General features: G+C 34.5%; 2 protein-coding genes across 2 annotated transcripts; both read left to right on the top strand.

The window, feature by feature from the left end:
* The first annotated feature begins 5,394 nt into the window (after nt 1–5,394).
* On the top strand, nt 5,395–12,436 carry LOC112512746 (flowering locus K homology domain-like). Its single transcript, XM_025118867.1, has 7 exons — nt 5,395–5,472; nt 6,582–6,941; nt 8,731–8,980; nt 9,545–9,693; nt 10,150–10,431; nt 10,922–11,116; nt 12,025–12,436. The coding sequence occupies exons 2-7, from the start codon at nt 6,585–6,587 to the stop codon at nt 12,202–12,204; spliced, it is 1,413 nt and encodes a 470-aa protein (XP_024974635.1). The 5' UTR covers nt 5,395–5,472; nt 6,582–6,584; the 3' UTR covers nt 12,205–12,436.
* A 5,663-nt stretch (nt 12,437–18,099) lies between these two features.
* Nucleotides 18,100–22,565, top strand: LOC112512187 (probable myosin-binding protein 4). The gene is made up of 2 exons (XM_025118053.1): nt 18,100–20,539; nt 22,225–22,565. The coding sequence occupies exon 1, from the start codon at nt 18,100–18,102 to the stop codon at nt 20,512–20,514; it is 2,415 nt and encodes an 804-aa protein (XP_024973821.1). The 3' UTR covers nt 20,515–20,539; nt 22,225–22,565.
* The last annotated feature ends 449 nt before the right edge of the window (nt 22,566–23,014 follow it).

The following is a 23,014-nucleotide window of genomic DNA, read 5'->3' as shown; positions in this document are numbered from 1 at the left end:
GTTATAACATAACATGTTGATTAGGGAATACAAATAAACAAGCATTTAATGGGGAGTCTGATATCTGAATTCAATTTGATTTAGTTGAAGTTTTAGACTGTTTGAGGTGGGTTTGGTAAGAAAAACCAGTACGGATAATCACAATGATTGTATCATGTCATATTACTGATATATAATAAGTTGATAATGGTTAATTTGTTGTAATAAGTTTTGATGTCGCTTTTGTTGTAAGTTCTTTTGTAGAAAAAGAGAGGTCTTAAGCGGTTTACTGTTTCTTTTTATACAATCGATCGGCTTCTAGAATGTTTTAGATGATAAACGTATCTAACCAACCTAAAAATCATGGGTGTTTTTGTACTTACAAATTTATTACCTATATTAATGTAGACAAATGATCGTGTGAGAATAAGAGTCAATTTGAGAAGCGTAAGAAGAGATTTTCACCCTTGATCACTTTTAATCCCACCGTACCCCATGAATTGTGCTTATCACGGGGGTTAATCCGGTGCATCGCGTTAGCGTTGATATTCAATTACGATTTATCCAAGGGTGGGGACGCGTTCTTATTCTTCTCAACATAATTTTCATTTTAAGCGAAACTCAACCCTATTAATCTAAACATATACATATACATATATATATATATATATATATATACACACACACACACACAATATTAATGGCTTTTTATTTTATTATTTTGATTTATGTTCTATTATTAATTAATACAATATACACAGTGACTTTGAAACTTTAACCAGTATACAGATTCGTTTACGTCTCTGTATTGAATAATAGATTGAACATTAATAGACATAAGTTTTTTCATATACAGATATGCTTTATCCATATATTTTATCAGAAACAACACACTTATCTATTAAGTCATATATCAGTATACATCTTACCAGCTAAACTCTGTTAGATTTGTTTGTTTTGGATTTATCAACTTTATTCAGAAATATATACCTATATGCCATGCTTAAGTCTGAAGCTATTAAGCACGTTGGTATCTCAAGTGGCTCTTTCGTTTTATTGGACCAACCTATTTAAAGTTCAAAAGCTTCATGCTTTTTTCATCTTCTTTTTCTTTGAATTCTACTTTTATTGATTTATTTTGTAAATTTGTTACATTTTTATTTTTAAAAAACCGAAAAATTAAATCCTAAATTACAAAGAAAAACAAATTTTTTTGCGTAAATCGACTGAAATGACAAATCCTGAGCTTTATATAATTTTGATTTTTACTGTATTGTAATAAAAAGTAAGACATTAAAAAACATACAGTAATATACGAATATGTGTTTTTTTTTATTAACCTGGATATCCAACTTGTTATGCGAGCCGACTAAACCCATGATGACCATCTGTTTTGCGGGTAGTCCGGATTCACCGCATTTGAACATCTAGGGGATTTTTATTTCTCATTGGATTCGAACATGTGATCTCCAAACACTTTTAACCTTTGGAGCCCGAGTTCAAACTAATCGGACGCCACTCTTGCGGTTCGAATGTGTGTTTATAGCATAAGCAATATGGTTTCGGTTTAAAGCATATAAACACATGTATATACAATGACACATTTTTTTTTTTCAATTGTGTAAGGTTTTAAATTACAAAATAGCCATCATGGTTTAAGAAAACGTCCATATTTGGTCTTCCTTTTAATGGCCGTTAAATGAGGGTCATTTTTGTAAATTTATCGATTTTGTTTTATATGTTTTATCCAATCAAAATCGGTTTAATAATTTTAATCTTTATGGTTTTTGATTGGATAAAAAACAAAAATTGATAAAAAGACAACACTGACCCTCATTTAACATAATTTGTTAACAATCGTTAGAGTAAGGGACCAAATATGGATCTTTTTAATCTTAAGAAATAAAAAAGTGTAACTTTACAAAGCACGGGGACCAAATTTGTAGTTTACTCTTAGGGACCGTTTACTAAATATTTACCCGGTAAGTGCTTATTAATAAAATTTAACACTATTATTTATTTAATGGGTAAGATTTTAGTCTACAAAAACGACATCGCATGTAACAATTTACCCGATAAGTGCTTACCGTGGGAAGAGTCGTCGCCCTCACTTACCGGGTAAGACTCTTGATCTTTGTCTCGCTCTTCCGGGTAAAATTATTGGTCCTTACCATATTCGTGCRGTGAGGTAACGTGACTTTGTAACTGCCTACCCGAATAAGTATTTGGTAAACGGTCCCTTAATTTGATTTCCATGAACAAAATTCGTGCTACTCGGCCTTGGGTCTTTATTCTTTTTGGAATCAAATATGGGCCTAAAATTTCCATGGCTTTTGGTTTTGGCCCAATATGGAAAATATTATGGATTAATTTGGGCCAACCCAATTTAAATTTTTGGGTTGAAAACTAATGTCTTCTTTTCTTTTACAATTTAGATGGGGAAATTTGAGAGGCATCCCCCATCATTAGTAACGGTGACGGCTAAAAACTGGTCCCGAACCGGAACAATGATGTTCATAACTGGTTCCGGTCTCATCGAAAATACTAAGGTTTGATACTTGTAACTGGTCCCAGATCTGGTCCAAATCGGTCCTGTATTAAAAAATATATATATATTTTGATAAATTTTCAAAAATATTTAATGTTATTTTAATACACTTTAAAATATCTAATTAGGTCAATCAAATACACTTGAAAAAATATGTTTTATTGTAGTTTTATAATTGGTTTTCAATCAAACACACTTAAAAATTACGTTTTATTGTTGTTTTATAATTGATTTTCAATCGAATATACTTAAAAAATATGTTTTTATTGTAAATTTGTAATTTGATTTTTAATCAAGGGAAAAGTACAATAAAAACCAATGAACTTTCTTGTTTGGAATGATTAAGTCCTTGAACTTTTTTTTGGAACAAATAAGTCCTTGAACTTTCCAAAACATGTTAAATAAGTCATTGGACAATTTTTTGGCACAAATAAGTCCTTGGACAATTTTTTGGCACAAATAAGTCCTTGGACATTCCAAAATATATTAAATAAGTCCTTAAACATTTCAAAATTTTAAATAAGTCCTTGGACTATTTTTGAAACAAATAAGTCCTTGAACAATCCAAAACATGTTAAATAACTTCTTGAACTTTTATAAAACATGTTRRATAYATTCTAATGACTTGTACAACTAGTTAAAATGGTAATTATTTTTTTGTAAATGTAAGTACTTTTTTGTTATATTTGTTTAATTTTATAGATCTAAATACTTTTTGGTTCAAAAAATATTTAGGGGCTTAATCGTTCAATACTATTTTACCACTTTATTTTTTTCAAAAAGTTATTTAACATGTTTTGGATTGTTCAAGGACTTATTTGTTCCAAAAATTGTCCAAGRACTTATTTAACATTTTTTGAAATGTTCAAGGACTTATTTGTTCCAAAAATTGTCCAAGGACTTATTTAACATATTTTGGAATGTTCAAGGACTTATTTAACATGTTTTGGAAAGTTCAAGGACTTATTTGTTCCAAAAAAAAGTTCAAGGACTTAATCATTCCAAACAAGAAAGTTCATTGGTTTTTATTGTACTTTTCCCTTTAATCAAATACACTTAGAAGTTAAGAATACATATAAAAAATACATTTTTTTGAACAAATCGGGCCGGTCCCAGGCCAGGTCTTGTTTTTGGATGAAAACCATAACCGGTCCTTAACTGACGGTCCCAAACAGATCCAAATCGATCCCGAGCCAAGCCGGTTCTAAGTTGGTGCTCGGTCCAGAACCCATGTAACAAAGATATACTTTATTATTACTCTAGTACAAAAAATATGTTTAATTTTTATTTCCAAATAATTCCCAAAATACCCTTTCAATTCCATCCCCGTTGATGACACATTGAACTTACTTTATTTCTTGCTGCTATGATCTAACTAATCACGTTGTTGCTTATAGTTTCCAGGTTCACAACATTAAATACTGCATTTTAGGCTCCCAACCTTGTATGTTTAACGAAAACGAATTATCGACCAATTTATACAAATCTAAATGCTAATTGTATAATAAGACACGAGCTCGTTGATTTAATGATCTTTTGCCATTTCTTGGTTTGAAGGTTATCGATGTATACGACTCCATTGTAAACGGGGTTGGAACAAGCTACAAGATCTAAGAATTACAATGGTAACATTGAACATATCTATAGGTTTCACGAACATGGAAACTCAAATATCCAATTAAAATTGAAGAGAGTAAGGGGCCGTTTACCAAATGCTTACTCGGATAAGAGCTTACTAGGTCACGTTACATTACGAGATGAACATGGCAAAGACCAATAATTTTATTCAATAAGAACGAAGACAATGACCGGGAGTCTTACCGCGGTTAGAGCTTACCGGGTAAATTGTTACATACGATATTATTTTGTTAAACTAAAATCTTACCCGGTAAGTAAGCGATAACATTGAATTTTACCGTTAAGCACTTACCGGATAAGTGTTTAGGTAAACGACCCATAAGTTGAGGCTTGAAAGCTTTACCTCTTTTCCATGGAGAAAAGGGCTTTAATAATTATGATAATACAAAGGGAAATTGATTTGAATGACCATTTTCCGTTTCCTAATCATTTATTACGCGAGTTTATCCAAATGTCACTATTTCCACAACATACAGGTCCACAATATAGCTAAAAAAAATAACCAAACTCAATCAATTTACTGTCACAACTGCGGATCTAGCCGTCACAATGGCAAATTTGTGTTGAATTTGTCTTTTTTTTGCCTTTCAACTAATATTTCAAACTTGGATATTGCATAAATAGTGATGTTTGGATAAATCTAGAGGAGAAATGGTTATGAGATCAATTTGGGTGTGAGTAATGGTTATTTGAGTCAATTTCCCTAATATATGTATCTAATTCACAAATAATTATTATCATTATTCAAATAAATAAGATTTACAACTAATTCAGTCAGTTATACATGTCCGTTTGATAATTGCTAAATGATATAAGAAATAGCTTATTTAATAAACTTATAAGAGAAGCTTTATGGAGAAAGTCAATTTTTTTCAAACATATCCCTTATAGTATAAAAACGCGTTTCTTCTATAACAATTTTCTTGCTTGCAGATTTCTTCCTGCGCTGATCCAAGAACCTTCTTCTTTAGCCCAGGATTATAAAAAAAGAAGAAGCAACTGAGCGAGAACAAGAACGGGTCGTCGTCCGGTGGCCATCTACTAAGTGAAGAGCCGATCGCTGCCTTTTTATTTGCACATAAGATACAGAGGCGAGGCCGAGTACAGGGGGTGAAATTGGTAAAAACAAATTTGAAGGGTCCGGAGAGAAATTATCCGAAGATTGAATCCCTACGCTCGCTTCCATAGTTTAGGATAAAAGCCACTCGATTCTCCCCAGTCGCGCAGCCAGCAGCCGTCTCTCTCATCCTCAATTCATCTGCGTAAATCATCCATAATCGACTTATCAAGAAATCCTTTTCAAGCCTGTAAGTTTGTTGCTGACATTTACCGTACGTTTTGTTGATTTTTCGAGGGATTTGTGTATCGTTTACTGTTCTTTTGCAGGGCTCTGGAACGATTTTTAATGTAATTCCGGAGATTTCTTGTTTTCTTCTCCCTTTTTCTGTGGATTTTTTCGTTCAATTGGGTTTAATTTATGATTTTCACCTTGAAGCTCGTTAGTTTGTTATGAAAATATGATAAATTGGTTTAGATTTCTGTTTAGGGTTTTATGCGATACGTGCAATTATATCGAAGAAGTTTCATCGATGAATCTCACATTTTATTATTTTAATATAGGTGATTCTTAATTTTGTACAAGTGGAAGGTGCCCTAGTATTAGTGGAAGATATCTTATCTAAAATACTGGAATTGGAACTGGAATTGGGATTTTATCTCGTTACGATCGATGGATGTTTGATATTATTCACCATCTTCTTTGCAGAAAATGCCATGATTTTATCTACTAACTTACAGTCACCAATTTGAAAATTGGAACACTTTTTAATGAAGATTTGTAGTTATAACATGTCTGTCAACAAGTTTCAGCATTGACAACAATTTCTTACATTTGCCAATGGCAAACTGTGGCTACTTATGTTATTCTTTTGAAGTTTTCCTAACACTTTGTGAGTGTTAACCGTCTGCTTGATCCATGAAATAACTGAAAACTAACTGCAGGGCAGGTTCGAATGAGAAAAGTAGAACATGTTAATCAATTATTTCATGAATTCTTCCTGATGAATAACCCTGAAATATTCATGAGTATTGTCAATCATGAATACCATGCATTTCATTATTAACAATATTCATCATGAATAATTCAAGAATAGTTGGTTCCAATGTTCTTAAAATATTTGCGGTTCTCACTTGAACATGCCCCAACTAGCACTTTATATTTTGTTCATAAGTTCTCAGTGGTCATCCAAATGAATGGTCTGTATTTTACTTCTGCAAGTTCAGTTTTCACACCTTAGGGTTTTGGTCTATACTTTTTTTATGTTTGTTTGGGCTTTTTGTGAGAAATTTAAGGTGTTATTTGGTTTTGGATATATGACTATATGAGTTAACTGACTTTATTTGTTTGAGTTTCTAGAAAATGGCAGAGGATAACATTAGTGAACATGAGACCGAGGTGATGCCTGAGAATTCTGTTCCAATTGAAGTTCAAGTTTCCGAAAACGATCAGGGGGATGCTATAGAAACTCAAGATAATGAGAACGAAGAAGGTGGTGATGCTCTAGAGGGTGCTGCGGTGGAGGGTGCTGCTGCAGAAGGTGTTGTGGAAAAGAAATGGCCTGGGTGGCCTGGAGAGAACGTTTTCAGGATGTTGGTCCCTGTGCAAAAAGTTGGTGGCATTATTGGTCGCAAAGGAGAGTACATAAAGAAAACTTGCGAAGAAACACGGGCTCGCATTAAGATCCTTGATGGTCCTCCTGGTACTACTGAAAGAACTGTAAGTATCTCAGTAAACCTATTTGTTATTTCGCTGTGTTTTGTGTTACAGATTGTTAGGGGGGACCGGAAACCATCATTTCTGTGATGGATTTTATAATATCGTTTTGTTTTTGATGCTTGATTTATGTTTTAGTAATCATTTGGTTTCTTCATTCTTCTTCAAAGTAGTCTTTTAATTTCTAAACACAAACTTGTTAATTTATTTTGTTGATTTATCATTATTTCTGTTCAGAAGTATAATATAAATGCAGGGTTATTTAGCTAAATGACCTATCTACAGGTTTCTAGGCATTCTTGTGTCCGGAAGAGTCATTATTCTGTTAGGTAACGGCATTCTCATGACCTGCTAGAAGGTCATATTTAAAAAAAAACCTTTTCTAAAGGTCATTTAGCTCAACAATCCTATAAATGCAAGTGTTGTTTAGTCTGCAGAGATCAGGGAAGCGTAAGTAATGGAGTTTTGTAGATCGTTTCGTATTTTTAGGTTTCTACATTTTTTTTGATCAATTTATTTCATTCAATGTTCAATTTATATTTCTGCTACTGGGATTTGACAAGATAAGAGTTCTTTTGAAGTGTGGCCCATCCATAATATTGGTTGTTTAGCATCTTTTATGGATATACGAGGAACAAATAAGACTACTAACACTGTCAAATGGTATGTGACCGTATGAAAACAGACAATGGGATTGTTAAAAGAATTTATCATAACAAAATGTGGATATAATTATAAATTATAAAAAACTGCGAATTGAAGATAAGATATGAACATAAATCTTAAATGTAACAGACCAGAGAAAACATGAAATAAGTGAAATTACAACAATATCAACACCGAACAATCGGGTTAAATCTAAACAAGTTTATGTTATCCCAATAACTTAAATGAATGTGTGCAGGTTCTCTCAAATTTAAGGCAACATTCAATTGTCAAAGTGGTTCCAATTAGCAGAGCCAAAGATCCAGATTGCAGTTCAGCGTTGAGCATCACAACCGCTGAAAAATTATCAGTATCAAGAAGCATGTACGTTACTGGTAACTTCGGAACTGGATGGATTGATGTCTTGCGACACGTTGCTAATCAAACAAGTAAACAAAACTAAGGGAATGCATAGGATGTTGTCTACAGGAAGAATAATAAATTAAACATAAATGAAAATGAAGATGTGAAATATGTTATACATAAGTTAAGGAACAAGAAATCTTGAATGGTAATGCTGTTAACTTCGGTAGAATATCTTTGATGTTCACTATTGTTTATGATCAAGGTTAAACATCCAAATATATGAACTATTATCCATTTATTCTTCAATATTTAATAAGCACGATAAAAGATTGGTTAGGCTATAACGATACAAGAAAAAGCAATAAACTGGGGTTGGTGTTATCGTATTTCATCAGTTGCATAAAGCTACAAGATGAACATGGTCTCATGAATCTTGATGTAATAATTTAAATAATATCCTATGAAAGCCTCACAATGTTTTCTCTTGATAAAACAGTATGCGGATGATTATTAAGTTTTTAACTCATGTCCTCATGATTCTGCTTGATATGATCTTTAGTTTCTTTTTCAAGTATATAATATTTATATATGGCAAATGCTCATGGACACTCTTAACCTTTAGTGAGGTTTGAACCCTTGACCTTCTGGGAGGCTGGGCTCTAACATTAACCCAGGCGGGTACCACTAGGCCAATGATCCTTTTGGTTTCTTGATGTGATCTTGCTAGTCAAAGTTTCTGTGGTTATCTGTTGTAGTTAATAGATATATACTATTTTGCCAGGTGTTGATTTCTGCAAAGGAAGAACCTGATGTTTCTATTCCTCCTGCAATGGATGGTTTGCTGAAAGTTCATCAGCGCATCATTGATGCTGATAGCGATTCTACTCATGCCCCGCCTGGAGGGGCGGGAACTATATGCACAAGGTTACTCGTGGCAGGTACGCAAGGTGGAAGCTTGATAGGGAAGCAGGGTGCCACCATAAAGACCATTCAAGATTCTTCAAATTGTAAAATTCGGGTTATAGGAGGAGGTGCGTTGATAAATTCTTGCGTTTTTTGTTTTTGGTTTATTCTTGAACCGGGTAAGAGTGCCTGTGAACATAAGAGGTTTGGTCTAGGTAAGCTCTGACTGAATATGGTTGTTAATCAAGTTTTTCAGTAGTAAGTGCTTACCAATATTTTTTTACCATAATTAGATGTTTAAATGAAAACCCCTAATTGCAAAAGCGGGTAGGACTGCAAAGTACAAAAACTGACCTTGTAAGTGAATTAATAATGCTGGCCGGGTAGGTGACTGATCTGACTGAAGATGCTGACTGAGCACCTTACTGGGTCAGTTTACTTACTTTTCGGACCTACCTGTTTTTGCAATTAAGGTTTTTCATTTAAAATTTAATTTTGTAGAGGGTTATAATGGTGATTTTTTTACTGGTTAACGCTTACTAAAACACTTGGTAAACAACCATTTTCAGTTGGCGCTTAGCGAGGTGTACTCTTACCCGATCAGCGCTTACTCAATTTCTGTTGGTAAATGCCCCCTTGATCGGCTTTCCCAAGAACTTATTGATGTGGTTATGCTTGATGTTATTCTGCAGAAAACCTACCAGTTTTTGCTCTACCTGATGATAGTGTTGTCGAGATACAAGGGGAGACTACAGGTGTACACAAGGCTGTGGAACTGATTGCAACTCATCTAAGAAAGTTTTTAGTCGATCGCAGTGTTATTGGGATATTTGAGATGCAAGTAAGTTTTCTTGTCAAATATAGTTTAAATCTGGTTTTGGTTTGCTAGATTCCACAATGGGTGAATATTCCTAATCTCTTTCTCACCCTTCTCTCAATCCGGGGTCTGCACGAAACAGCCTTCAAAATAAATGTCCACAATGAAAAAAGACACATAGTCTTGGATATGTGTAGTAATTACACTTTTTGATTAAATAAGTGACAATTTTACCCTTAGTAACAAAGGAAGTTATGAATTTCTCCATCTCATAATTAAGGGTAGAATTGGAAAGTAGACACTTATTTTGGGACGGATGGAGTAGTTTTAACATTTAAAAATTCGTATGTGGATATTGCTGCTTGAGTTCAAAAATTCATGTGTGCAAAAGTTGAACGAATATTTACCCTCAATGCTTGTGTTTCCTGCAAAATGAAGTACCTCTTTATTGTGAATGTAAGTTTATTTTTCTTCTGATAGATGCAAATGCCAAATGCTCGTCCGAATCAAGAGATGCCCCCTCCCCAACCTTGGGCTCCATCTCCCCAAGGTTTCCCGATGAATGCTGGCGGTGGACCTGGCTTTGGACCCAATCAATATATGCCACCTCAGCACCAATATGATAACTACTATCCACGGGTAGACATGCCTCCGCCAATGGATAAACAGCCTCGTCAAGGTCCACCTTCTTATGGTAGGGATCCGTCTATGGGACCACCTCATAGTGCAGGTGTGCAGCCACAACAGTCTATAGTCACAAAGGTATGTCTTTTTTCTTGGTTATCTATGTACTTCTGGTACAATTCTTGACCCATTTAGTCATATGTGGAAAGCTAAGTGAGAACCATAAATAATTTTGTGAGAACCAACTATATGGGGAAAGTTCAAATGATAACCATAAATATTTGAGGACCTATTTCATGTATTATGCACAATGGGTAACCTTATTAATGCATAATCTCTTAAAATTTTCAAGTTTATAACTTAGTAATGCATTAGTACAATTTCTTAAAAGTCCACGTTGAACTTCAAAACCAACCGATGACCACGTTCAAATACAGAATAAGCTCCACGTTTGAACTCCATAAAATAAATTGATAAAAACGTTCAAATAAGCGTACGGCCATTCTATACGCCAGAATTCTTCATAAATCTTGAATTTTCATTTTTATTAGGAATTGTATCAATTTTCCATTCTCGGGTTACAATAAAATTTTACATCTCGCTGCGTTGCATGTCTTTCTATATGTAGGTCTCACAGAACATGCAAATCCCTCTTTCATATGCTGATGCTGTAATTGGTACCTCCGGAACTAATATTAGCTATATTCGACGAGCCAGTGGTGCAACCATTGCGATACAAGAAACACGAGGTGTTCCTGATGAAATGACTGTTGAGATAAACGGATCAGCTTCACAAGTTCAGACCGCTCAACAGTTGATACAGGTACTCTTCCATATTTCCTCAAATTTACTGTTTTCTGTTCTAATAAGGCTGTGTATGGCAACCAAAAACTAGCATTTTTTTAGCTTATTAAAAACCCTCGTCTGGAAGCAGCATTTCAATAAGCTTTAGGGTTTTTTTTTTTTTTAATTAGTTTTTTAACAAGTCATTTTAGGTCATTTCACATTGTCATCCAGCTTATCGACCACTTGTTTATCAGCTAGCTTATTAGCCAAAAACTAGCTTTTCAGTTAATAGCTAATCTTATTAGCTAGTTTAACAAGCCATTTTAGGTCATTTTACATTGTCATTTAGCTTTTTTGGTTTTACTAAACATAAGTGGTTTATAAGTTAGGGCCTGTTTGTTAGCAGCTTAATGAGCTTAATAAGATTCACAGCTTATTTGGTCAGCTATACATGACTATTTGGTGGTTTAATGATATAGAAAGTGGCTTATTCAGTAAGCTTCTAGGGGAAGCCTTATGCAAAAAGCCAAGTTTTTTTCCCCCCAAAACTGTTCTTCCCAATAAACAAAACATGCTCATTCCATTTATGAAAAAACCCTCCCAAACAAAAGCCTTCTCAATCTCTACAGGCAGATTAATCCATAGAGGACTTAATGGAAAACCAACCAATTCTATTAGCCCAAAACTAGTTTTCCAGTTAAAAGCTAAGCTTATTAGCTAGTTTAACAAGCCACTACAGGTCTTTTTACGTTGTCATCTAGCTTATCTGGTTTTTAAGCTAAGCTTATTAGCCAAAAACTAGTTTTTCAGCTATCAGCCAACAACTTGTTTTTCACCTAGATTGTCAAATATTGCTTTAATGATTCATGTGGACCATCTTCTGGATGTGCTTCATATTTCATTTGGTGGGTGATTAATGATTCTCTTTCCATTTTTTTGATTTAGAATTTCGTTGCTGAAGCTGCAACTGCCGCTCAGAACTCAGCTGGTCCACCGCCTAGCCAAGGCTATAATCCATACCCTGGTCATGCTCCTGCTTACCCTTCTCAACCACCACCTGCTGGCCATGCACCGGCTGCAGCCGACTATGGTGGACCTGTGTATGGCGGCAGTTACGGGTATTGAAGGATATTTTGACAGAAATACCCTTTGCAATCTCCTTGATGAGTGGAGGTTGCCAGGGGTAATGTTGTAACAAGATGTTCTTGTTTAGAAGTAGGTAGGTGTTTTCTTTATTGGTCTTTGCTGAAAACATGGGTTTTTTTTGTTTCTCGATCGTAGTTTATGCAACTTGTGTTTCTGAATGATGGCTATTGAAGTCTTTTTCCTTCATTTTTAGATGCAGTTTAGCTTATGTAACTCTGGCCTTTTTATGCTTTCATTTAACACAACTAAACCAAAACAAGTAACAAACAGAAGGAACTCCAAGATATCTCATTGATGGTGATTTTATAGGCTTATTTCTGGTCTAAAATGTTGGTCAACTTTTAATTCATGGAGCCTACTGATAATTTTATGAGCCACATCACCATAAGCTTCCGAAACAGCCGAATTCAGAAGAGATGTAACCACGGGGATATCTTCATCGGAGCCGCATCTGATCTTCTCTTCGAACGGTGTCTAAATCCACAATGCATCATGACCGAATTAGTGAAAGAAAATGCTGAAAAAAGCTCGGTGAGTCAATGGATGTCAAAGGGTAAAAACGTACTTCACCAACAAATGCCAATCCCGTTTTGTCGGCGTTTTACGTGCTCCGCCTTTTCCAAAAATGTAAGAAGGTTTGCTACAATGTGGACATTTGAAGTAGCTCGTGTTCTCTATGATCGCCAATATCGACAAATTAATCGCGAATGTTAACGGATACTAAAACATTACGTTCCGTGTTTGGAAATATAGTAAAGCAAACCAAACAAATCCAATATATCCGTCACGGAATGGGGTCTGATGGTAATGAGATGTACACAAATTTGTACTATGTTGTTCTAAAGAGTAGAGCAATTGTTTCCATGAAAGACCCCCAACTGCTTTATCATTTTTTTSCACACTTAACACAAGTAAGGGGTCTTCATGGAAACACTCTCGTTACACTTTGAGTTAGAGGTCAGGTATACGTTAACCCCCTTTTCCTAGGCGGGGCCAGGACCCCACCTTCGGGCATGTAGGACCATTGGGTGTGTGATAATTAGTATCCTACATTGGGTGTGTGATAATTAGTATTTCCGCTTGGTGATCTGTAACAGGTGCATCAAAAACTACTCTCTACGTCTTAAAATAAGTTTTTATATTTCTATTTTAGTTTGTTCTAAAATATTTGTCCAATTTCAAAAGTAAACGTCTTCTTTCCAATATCCTTAAACATGAGATAAAAAATTAATTACTCCCTCCATCATCAAGGGCAAAATTGTCATTATGTTAATAAAAAAACATAATAATATCACATTTCTAAAACCGTGTGCCTTTTTYGTTATGGATATTTATTGTAGGAGAAATGAAGCATAATGTAATGTGCCAACGCATCTTAAAGCGCATAAACACTGAGAAATTATCATACAGGAACCGAGACTTTGAAGAACATTTTGACTCCTCTTCRAGCATCCATTAATGAAACATCTTGAGGGGTCGACACAATCAATGTTCCTACCACCCAAAAACGAATGGTATCATGTTAAAAATATACTCCATCTGTCTTATAGTAAGTRTCCATTTTCAAAAGTAAGTACCCAYTTTYCAATTYTACCCTTGATTAWAAGATATTAATTGAGATATTATGAAACTAATRAGAGTTCATTTATTATGATTTATATATTTACGGAAAATAATTAAAGTTTATTAACCATGATCAACGTTTTACATAAGAAAAAAAAATCTAATGTATTTATAGAATCAGATATTCATTAGATTAAATAAARGGTTGAAATTGAGTTGAAATGGTTGTACAAATGAAATTGTATAATAAACTACCACTATAAACAAATTRTACTAAATTGAAGCAATTTGATTGGTTCAAAATTTATTTAATTAATAACTATATTAACATTATTTATAAATAGAATTTYMWTWTTTTTATTTTTATTTTATTTGAGTATATATAGTTACATTAACATACAATGAAATTATTATTTGAATAAATTAWGTTTTTAKTCYTTATGGTTTATTAGAAATTACGGATTTTATTTCTATGGTTTTCAAYYTTATGGTTTGTAATTCATTTCAAWYTTTGTYCTTAAACACAAAACACTACTTTTAAGTATGAGGGACGAAAATAAGAATGAGACCCGAGGACTATATTCCCGAATCGAACAKGTACCGTATGCATGTAATCGGTTCGGTTATCAGTTCCAATTTTACAACAAATTCTCGATTCAAACATCATGTAATTTTGATTATCGAACTTTTACGATTGGTTTTGATRCATATTTGAAATATCATGAACTTTTGATTGTTTCTTAACCCACTTTCATAATTAGGTCTTAAGTGGTYATAATACCGATTTTCCCGTCCCGAAACCGAAACGGAAACCAAACAGGTACCGAACTTGTACATACGATTTGGTGTTCGGTCCTAGTTTTGAGTGCCGTAAAAAACTGGTATCAACTAAAATACAAATGAATTATAAACTATAGAAACATAAAAAAAAAAACAATAAATTTTAAATCATAAGGACAAAAAAGGTAATGAATTATTAATCGTAAGGATGAAAACTGCAATTTCAAAACCATAAGAATGGAAACAGAAATTTTCACCAAAACCTAATGTTCCTGACTGATAACGATTTCAAGTCCCTCGTCTTTCATTATTATTTTTGTTCAATCCTTTAATCTAATCCTGAAATGTCATATTGACCAAACCARATTAATTAGACAGTGTTGGTTCAGTTTAATAAATCCACTCAGTATTTATTATTATCTAAAATGTCAACCAGATGTATTTGATTCAGTAAATATATCTGATAATCATAAATGTATGGATTAATTTTTGATACCTGAGTTACCTATAAAACTTTGAAGTTACAAAGCATATAAAGTATGAAATAATTGTATCCCAAATGGTTTAAATGGGTATAGYATTGTGATGTATCAATTTTAAGTTTGATAGCAAGATGTATTTATAACTAACCAACCATAATCAATAACTTTTGCTGCAACTTGAAGGTTTTTTTTTAAATATATAAATGCATATATATTTATATTCCATCTAAAATTATTTAATGTTGATTGTAACATATTATAACCCTCTCTCTCTCTCTCTATATATATATATAGGGAAGGGTTCAAACGAGAAGCCCTGTGATTTACGAGAACGCAAGAACAATCCAATAACCTCATATTGTGATAAAAAATAAAATTAAAATATTTTTAAAATTAAAACTGAAATTTAAAAAGATTCAAAAAATATTAAAATTAAAAAGGTAATAATGTAAATGATATCATCAAATCTTTTAACATGATTACACGATCATGATTATCATTATCTAATAAACAATTAAGAATTCAAGAAGACTTAGAAGTCGTAACATCAAATCACAAAACAACAGTGATCGACCAAGAACACACGAACCCTAATCGATCAAAGAGAAGCTATTACATGCAACAATCGAACAACAAGAAGAAGTTTATTCAAGATATCTTTCACAATTACTCGTTTTGAACATGTTTTTAATTGATTAGTTGTGATAATCATGTGATATCAATGTCACTCGACTTGATCATGGTTTCAATGGGTTATGTTAGACATTATCACAATGATTTCGTATGGTTTCGATAGGTTATGATTAGACTAGGTGTGATAATCATGTGATATGAGTGTGATAATCATGTGATATCACTATCATAACAACGCACTCGATTTGATCATGGTTTCGATCGGTTAGGGTTAGACAATCACACATTTATCACAACGATTTCGGATGGTTTCGATAGGTTATGATTAGACAATCACACATTTATCATAATGATTACGAGCGAAATCCACTAAACGATTTGGTGTGATATGAGTGTGATAATCATGTGATATCACTATCATAACAACGCACTCGATTTGATCATGGTTCTGATCGGTTAGGGTTAGACAATCACACATTTATCACAACGATTTCAGATGGTTTCGATAGGTTAGGATTAGACAATCACACATTTATAACAACNATGGTTTCGATAGGTTAGGATTAGACAATCACACATTTATAACAACGATTACTCATGGTTTCGATAAGTTATGGTTACACTAGATTGATTATGGTTTCGATAGGTTATGGTTACACAATCACACAATTATCACAAGAGAAGAGAATAGATTATCACAAGGGAAGAGAAGATAGTGGAAATGAACGTGCAGAAAAAAAAAAAAGAATAATTATAATTAATTAAAATAAAATAAAAATTATAAAAATTATTTAATTACATTTCCGTCCTTATTAATTTATTATTATTTAATATAAGTTAATTTATTTATCAAAAAAGTTTGAGGTTATTGGGTTGTTCTTGCGTTCTCGTAAATCATAGGGGTTTTCGTTTGAATCTGCACCTATATATATATATATATATATAGAGGTTGGTTATTATACAATCCTTAACATTTGTGCAACCAATACAACTCAATCTCAACCGTCCATTTCATTTGATGAATATGTGATTTCATAAAAGTTTTGATTGTTTCCTAATATAAAGTATTAATTATAATTAATGAACTCTATTCATATTCCATAAATATTTAAATCATAATAAATGAACTCCCATTAATTCTATAAATATCTCAATTAATTGGGTTGCAAGGGTTGTACAAATACACAAGGTTGTAAAAGAAATATAMCCTATATATATATATATATATATATATGAGGTTTACTTTGCAAACCGTACAAACCTCATTCAACCAATCATAATTTTTCATTTTGTTCATTTTTTTTTTTGTAATTATAAGAGGTTGTTAATCATAGATATTATCATCTTCATTATTTTAATTTTAGAGAAATACATAAGTTTCATTAAAATTCCATTAACTATTATATGAAACAATTTCATAACCATATATGAAACAACTTAATAAAAAAAAGTATTACATGAAACAATTTCATAAGATTAAACAATGAAATCGATGGATGAGGGTGGTTTGCATGGTTTGTACAAATTATGTGGTTTGCATTTGATCGTTCATCTATGTATACATATATATATATATATATAGAGAGAGAGATGCGTTATTATGCAACATTTTACATTTGTACAACCAATACAACTCAATCTTAATCGTCAATTTAATTTTATAAAAGTTTTGATTATTACGTGTACATGTGGGTGGGTGTATAACACATGTATGTATAGACAAACATTGATTATAAGTAAATTATTGAGAGAGATGATGATATTTGATCCACAATTGGGGATGGATGGTATTAAAACTACACATTACACATGCATCGATAGGGAAAAAAACACGCCCCAAGAACATGTCTGCCATGGCGGGTATCAGGTTCTTCTTCAAGTTGAAAAAATCAAATGCTTAACTTAATTTCAGGGCACAAATTAACCTCTTCTTCACCTTAGATTCTCCTACCATCCAATCCAATCCAATCATTCCCTTCTTCATTTCATTCCCCCCCTATTTCACCTCCTACCTGCCGTCCCTTCCATCTCCGATTGCTTCCTTCCTCAACCTGCATTTTCCAGGTATTCATTCTTCTCAATTTTCACCATTTCTCATTCATTGTGGAGGTCATTTGATCGCCAACAGTAGTTTAACTGTTCGAATTCAATTAGGGTTGTTTTCGGTTTCGTAGTTTTTTTTTTTGTTATAAAGTGATTTAAGCGATTCGATTAATTACTGTTGATTGATAACAATTCATTCGTAATGATTTCGCTATTTGTTTCTGATTTCTTACAGCCTTTAACTCCTATTTATGGAATTTGATTGATCTCAATTGAGGCAGTTTTTCGTGCAAAATTTATCAGAAGCCACTCTTGAGCTCAATCAAATCCATTTCCATTTTGGGAGTAAAAAGGTTTGGTTTCGAATGCACGTATGGCTGCCTCAAAGGGATTCATGTATCATTTATCCATGGCCGCCTGCGAATGGTTCTTAATGTTTCTAATGCTTCTCGATGCTGCATTGGCTTATCTCCTCACCAAATTCGCACACCACTGTGAATTACAATCCCCTTGTATGTTTTGCTTGAGGCTTGATCACTTTTTCGGTAACGAAAAGCGCGGATCCTATTTGAGTTTGTTCTGCCATCAACATCGAGCCGAGGTTTCGTCTTTGATATCTTGTGACCTCCATGATAAGCTTGCAGATGCAAGAGAAATGTGTGATGATTGTTTCATGTCGATAATGAATTGTAAAATTGGGGCAAAAGGGTACCAGAAATCGTATTTGAATAAGAATTTTGTTCGTTCGCCTTCGAGTTCTGGCTTGTGTTCATGTTGTGAAACATATTGGAAACCGAAGCCGATTGGTAGAAGATTGCAATCAGGTTCAGTTCGATTGGGACCTGTGAGAGTAACCATGAAACCTCCGTTGCCACGGGTTACAGGCCGTGGTCGGTTTCGCCGCCGGAATCATTTCAAGAGGGTGCGGGATAAGATTTCGGGAAATTCAACCCCTTGCCATGTTGAGAATAATATCAGCGGGAATATGGATATGGACACGTTATCTGATTCTGGCTGTGTTAGGTTCAATTCGGATTCCGAGTGTGAAATCCCAGTTTCTAAACATGTTCTGATAATGTCCGAGGATAGCTTCTATTCGGATTCCGATTCTGAATTTGATATCCCAGTATCTAAAAATGTTCCGAAAGCTGTTGTTGTTCACAGAAAAAGGGGTTCCAAAGATCAGACTCGAGCTATACATGGCACTAGTGGTCAGAAACAAGATCGGACTCGAGCAAAACGTTCCCATGGTGTCTCTGATCGTGAGACTTCAATTCTAGACGGGCATCATAGTGAAAGTACGCCAATTCCTGCATCTTTGGCATCCAAAGATCCAATTGGGCATGGACCGAAAGAATTTAACCATGCAGAACTCCATTCTAGGGACGTTTCTGTACCATCAGTGCCACAAGAACGGTGTTCAACATCAAAGGGTTCTATTCAAGATTCAATCGGGCACGTAGAACTCCATTCTAGAGACGTTTCTGCACCATCTGTGCAAGAAAGGTCATCAACATCAAAGGGTTCTATTCAAGATTCAATTGGGCACGTAGAACTCCATTCTAGAGACGTTTCTGCACCATCAGTGCCACAAGAAAGGTCATTAATATCAAGGGTTTCTAATGAAGATGCAATTGGGCACCTAGAACTCCATTTTAGGGACGATTCTGGACCATCAGTGCCACAAGATTCGGGCAGCACTCTTGATCAGAGAAAGTTATCTGCCGATGATGTTCTAAACGGAAATAGTCTTCCAGAAGTCAGCAAGAATGAAAGATCATCACCATCAAGGGGTTCTAATCAAGATTTGCCTTCATCAACCGACATCAAAAGGGATTTATCGAAAYCTGATGGGGTTAATAATGATCACAAGGCATCCAGTTCTTCAGATAAAAGCGATGGTTATGAATCTCCTGCAGCTAGTGTGAGTGACATCGAGGGTGAAAGTGTGGTGGACAAGCTAAAACGACAGGTGGAGCATGATCGTGAACGGTTGCATTTGTTACATATGGAACTAGAGGAAGAGAGAAGCGCTGCTGCAGTAGCTGCAGACGAGGCAATGGCCATGATCACGAGGCTGCAGGAAGAGAAAGCGGCTCTCCATATGGAAGCCTTGCAGTACTTGAGAATGATGGACGAGCAGGCGGAGTACGATATGGAAGCTCTAGATAAGGCTAACGATCTCGTTGCTGAGAAAGATAAAGAAATCCAAGATTTGGAAGCTGAGTTGGAATATTTTAGAAGCCGCTACGATGAAGAATTGTTTATGGGGAATCCGATGGTTGAAACTGAAAATTTCCAAAAAAATCATCTGGGAAATGGGAAAACAGATGCCAAAATTTCTACTTTCGACTCGAAATCTAGAAAAGCTCCGGTTTTAGACCTTCAGGACGAAAAAAGATACATTTTACAGTGTTTATCGGAGCTGGAAACGAAGTTTAACCAAGTTTCTAGTGATCAACACACATCCATTGGGAAATCTAATGGTAATATACATACTGAAATAGAGAATCTTGAAGATCTTCAAGCTGATAACGGAACTCAATCGAAACATAAAGATTCATCGACATCAAATGGATCCAAGAAAGTTGATGTGGGTATCCTTGAGAATGAAATTGCAGATCTTAATGAGCGATTGGAAGCACTTGAGGCTGATCGGGATTTCCTTGAGCATGCTTGTAACACGCTCCAGGCTAACGGGGGTATAGAATTTATTCAAGAAATAGCGCATCACCTTCAAGATTTGCGGAGGATTAGGTTTGATAGAAGATGCCAATTGGTCGCTTGAAGCTGCATTCTTCAACAAAATTAAGGTAAGTGGATAGTACTCCACATTTATTGTAGCATAATCTGTTCGGTATGGAAATAGATCATTAGTGGAAAGTTTAAATGAGAACCATAAATATTCTGAGAACCTGTGAATCAATTATTCATGATGAATAACTGAATATCTTGATAGTTATTCATGATGAAAATGCATGGTATTCATGATGAAAGTGCATGATATCATGAAAAATAAAAGTTTGATATTGAATATCACTATTAAGGGTTATTCATAATGAATAATACATGAAATAATTGGTTGTAAGCTCTCAAAATATTTATGGGTCTCATTTAAACTTTCCCTTGCATCATTATTATGCATAATGATGAATGTTCCTGATCAAAGATTGATCACTTCACTTTTAACTGTCTATATGTGGAGGCWGTTTCTATCAGTAATGATCTTGATCTAATCTCCCAAACAGAACTACTAAAAACAGAACAACCGAATCAAGAACGGACGAGTGGATAATCTAGACTTGTAGTCAGCTAGATCCTTGAAGGCTGTTTCYGTATTTGGAGCTTTAGGATAATGTTGTCCGCTAAGGATGCATTTGGTACACTAAACGGGACATGACAGAACAAAAACTTATTGGGTCCCACGTTTGGCGTGACATTAGGCTGGGATAGAAGGGAACTGATTGAGACAAAAATGCATTTTTTTTGTCCTACCAAAATAGGCGGAACAAGAATAGGAGACGAGTCAAGATTGGTAAATTACAAGAATACCCATGTTAAATTAAAACCCTAAAACCTTCCACAATTTTTTCACCTACCTATCTCACTCCTGTTTGTCCAATCCTGTTCTACCTCACTCTTGACGGTCCGGTCCTGTCCAATCCAGTTCCTTCTAGTTATGTCAGCATACCAAATTAGGACGGGCACAAGTAAAACCCCAAAGTTCATAGTTCATAATATCTCTTGACCCTGAGATTCTTATCAAACCAACCACCTTGCCCTGAACCGATATATATTGCCAATGCTTTTGATTCGATTCGATTAGATCGTTTAGCATTTTCATTTTGTGGGTCCTGTTTTATATGACACTAGAAATTGAAGACATGACTACGATCCTGTTTACTTCTACGAAATGATGATTTGGGCCAATGAAATGAGAATCAAAAACCAAAAAGGAACAGTATAAACGAATGAAACCTAACCTCCTACTTTACATGAAGAAATATGTGTTTATGCAGAAGATCAAGACAAGACAGACACCAGGATTTTGCTCCTAGTTAACCAAACCAACCCAATATATCCCATCTGAAGGTGTGGGATCTGGGGAGAGGTAAGATGTATGCAGACCTAACCTCTACCGTAAAAAATGTAATTTGGGCAAAAAGTTGATTAATGGCAACCCCAACCGGCCCCACATGGAACTCTCCTACAAGGACACCAATGGGAGGGGACATTTTTTTGGCTCACTCAGTGGGGGGATGGGATTGAATCCATGACATGTCTTATATTTGGGCAAAATCACCCCACCTCTTTACGAACTGAGCTACACGCTATAGATTAAAAAGGTGTAATTTAGTTTCAAAACTCAATCTTGGAACCATACTATCTTCCAAATCAAGTATTTCGTTCATTGGAATGCTCAAGTTTCAAGAAATCTTGAATAAATATCTTCCCGGAACTCTTATACTAACCTGGGTTAAGTTATTTGACGTTTCAGATGCATTCTCGAAAGGCCAACTGTATCCATGATCGACACAAAAGAGGTCGAGATCGATACCATATTCTTGCTTATGAATCTTGATGCAATCGATGATCTCGTTTAAAAAAAAAAGATCGTTAAAGTGACGATGTGTTCCRTTGCAGCTGGTTAGATGACAAAAAAGTTGGTTTTAGTTTGTATATTGATTTCAATGTATGTCCACATTTTTGTTTCTAATGAGTTCTTCTCTCCATATTCTAGTCGTCTCAGGCTTCTTTGTCATAAGAGAAATGATATATTTGTGTGTATGATTTTATATGTACACCAATTCTTTCTTTTTAATGAAAATCTGAAGTCTTTTCTTTGAGTCTTTTATGTTCGTTTATCTGAGGTGCTCGTTTACTGGTTTGGATGATATATGCTTTTGTGGGTTGTACCTGTCTTATAAACAAATAAAACAAATAAACTCATACACTTCTCAAAATACTTTAGGGTTGTTTGTTTGCTTCTTAACAGTGTTATTAAGAGGCAGCCTCTGAATCGCGTAGAGGTAAATGTTGTTTGCAAAAACAAATGAAGGCTCTTAATGGTGACGAAATCCTCTGAACGATTTTTCATCCAGGGCCAAGCCATATGATTCAAAGCTCTATTTTTTCCATGTTTACCTTGTCTAGGCCGGTCTCGCTCTGTCGCCTCCAAGAGCTTCCCAAACCTATCTGGCAGTATCTGAATCATTAAGAGGTGAATATTGCTGACAATAAAAAGGTCTGTCTCTCAATAGTTCTAAAACCCTCTGAATCATTTCTGC

Source organism: Cynara cardunculus (assembly GCF_001531365.2).
Source record: "Cynara cardunculus var. scolymus isolate 2C chromosome LG 5, CcrdV1, whole genome shotgun sequence".
Taxonomy (NCBI): domain Eukaryota; kingdom Viridiplantae; phylum Streptophyta; class Magnoliopsida; order Asterales; family Asteraceae; genus Cynara; species Cynara cardunculus.
The sequence above is the reverse complement of the archived record's forward strand: the minus strand, read 5'-3'. Positions and strand labels throughout refer to the sequence as shown.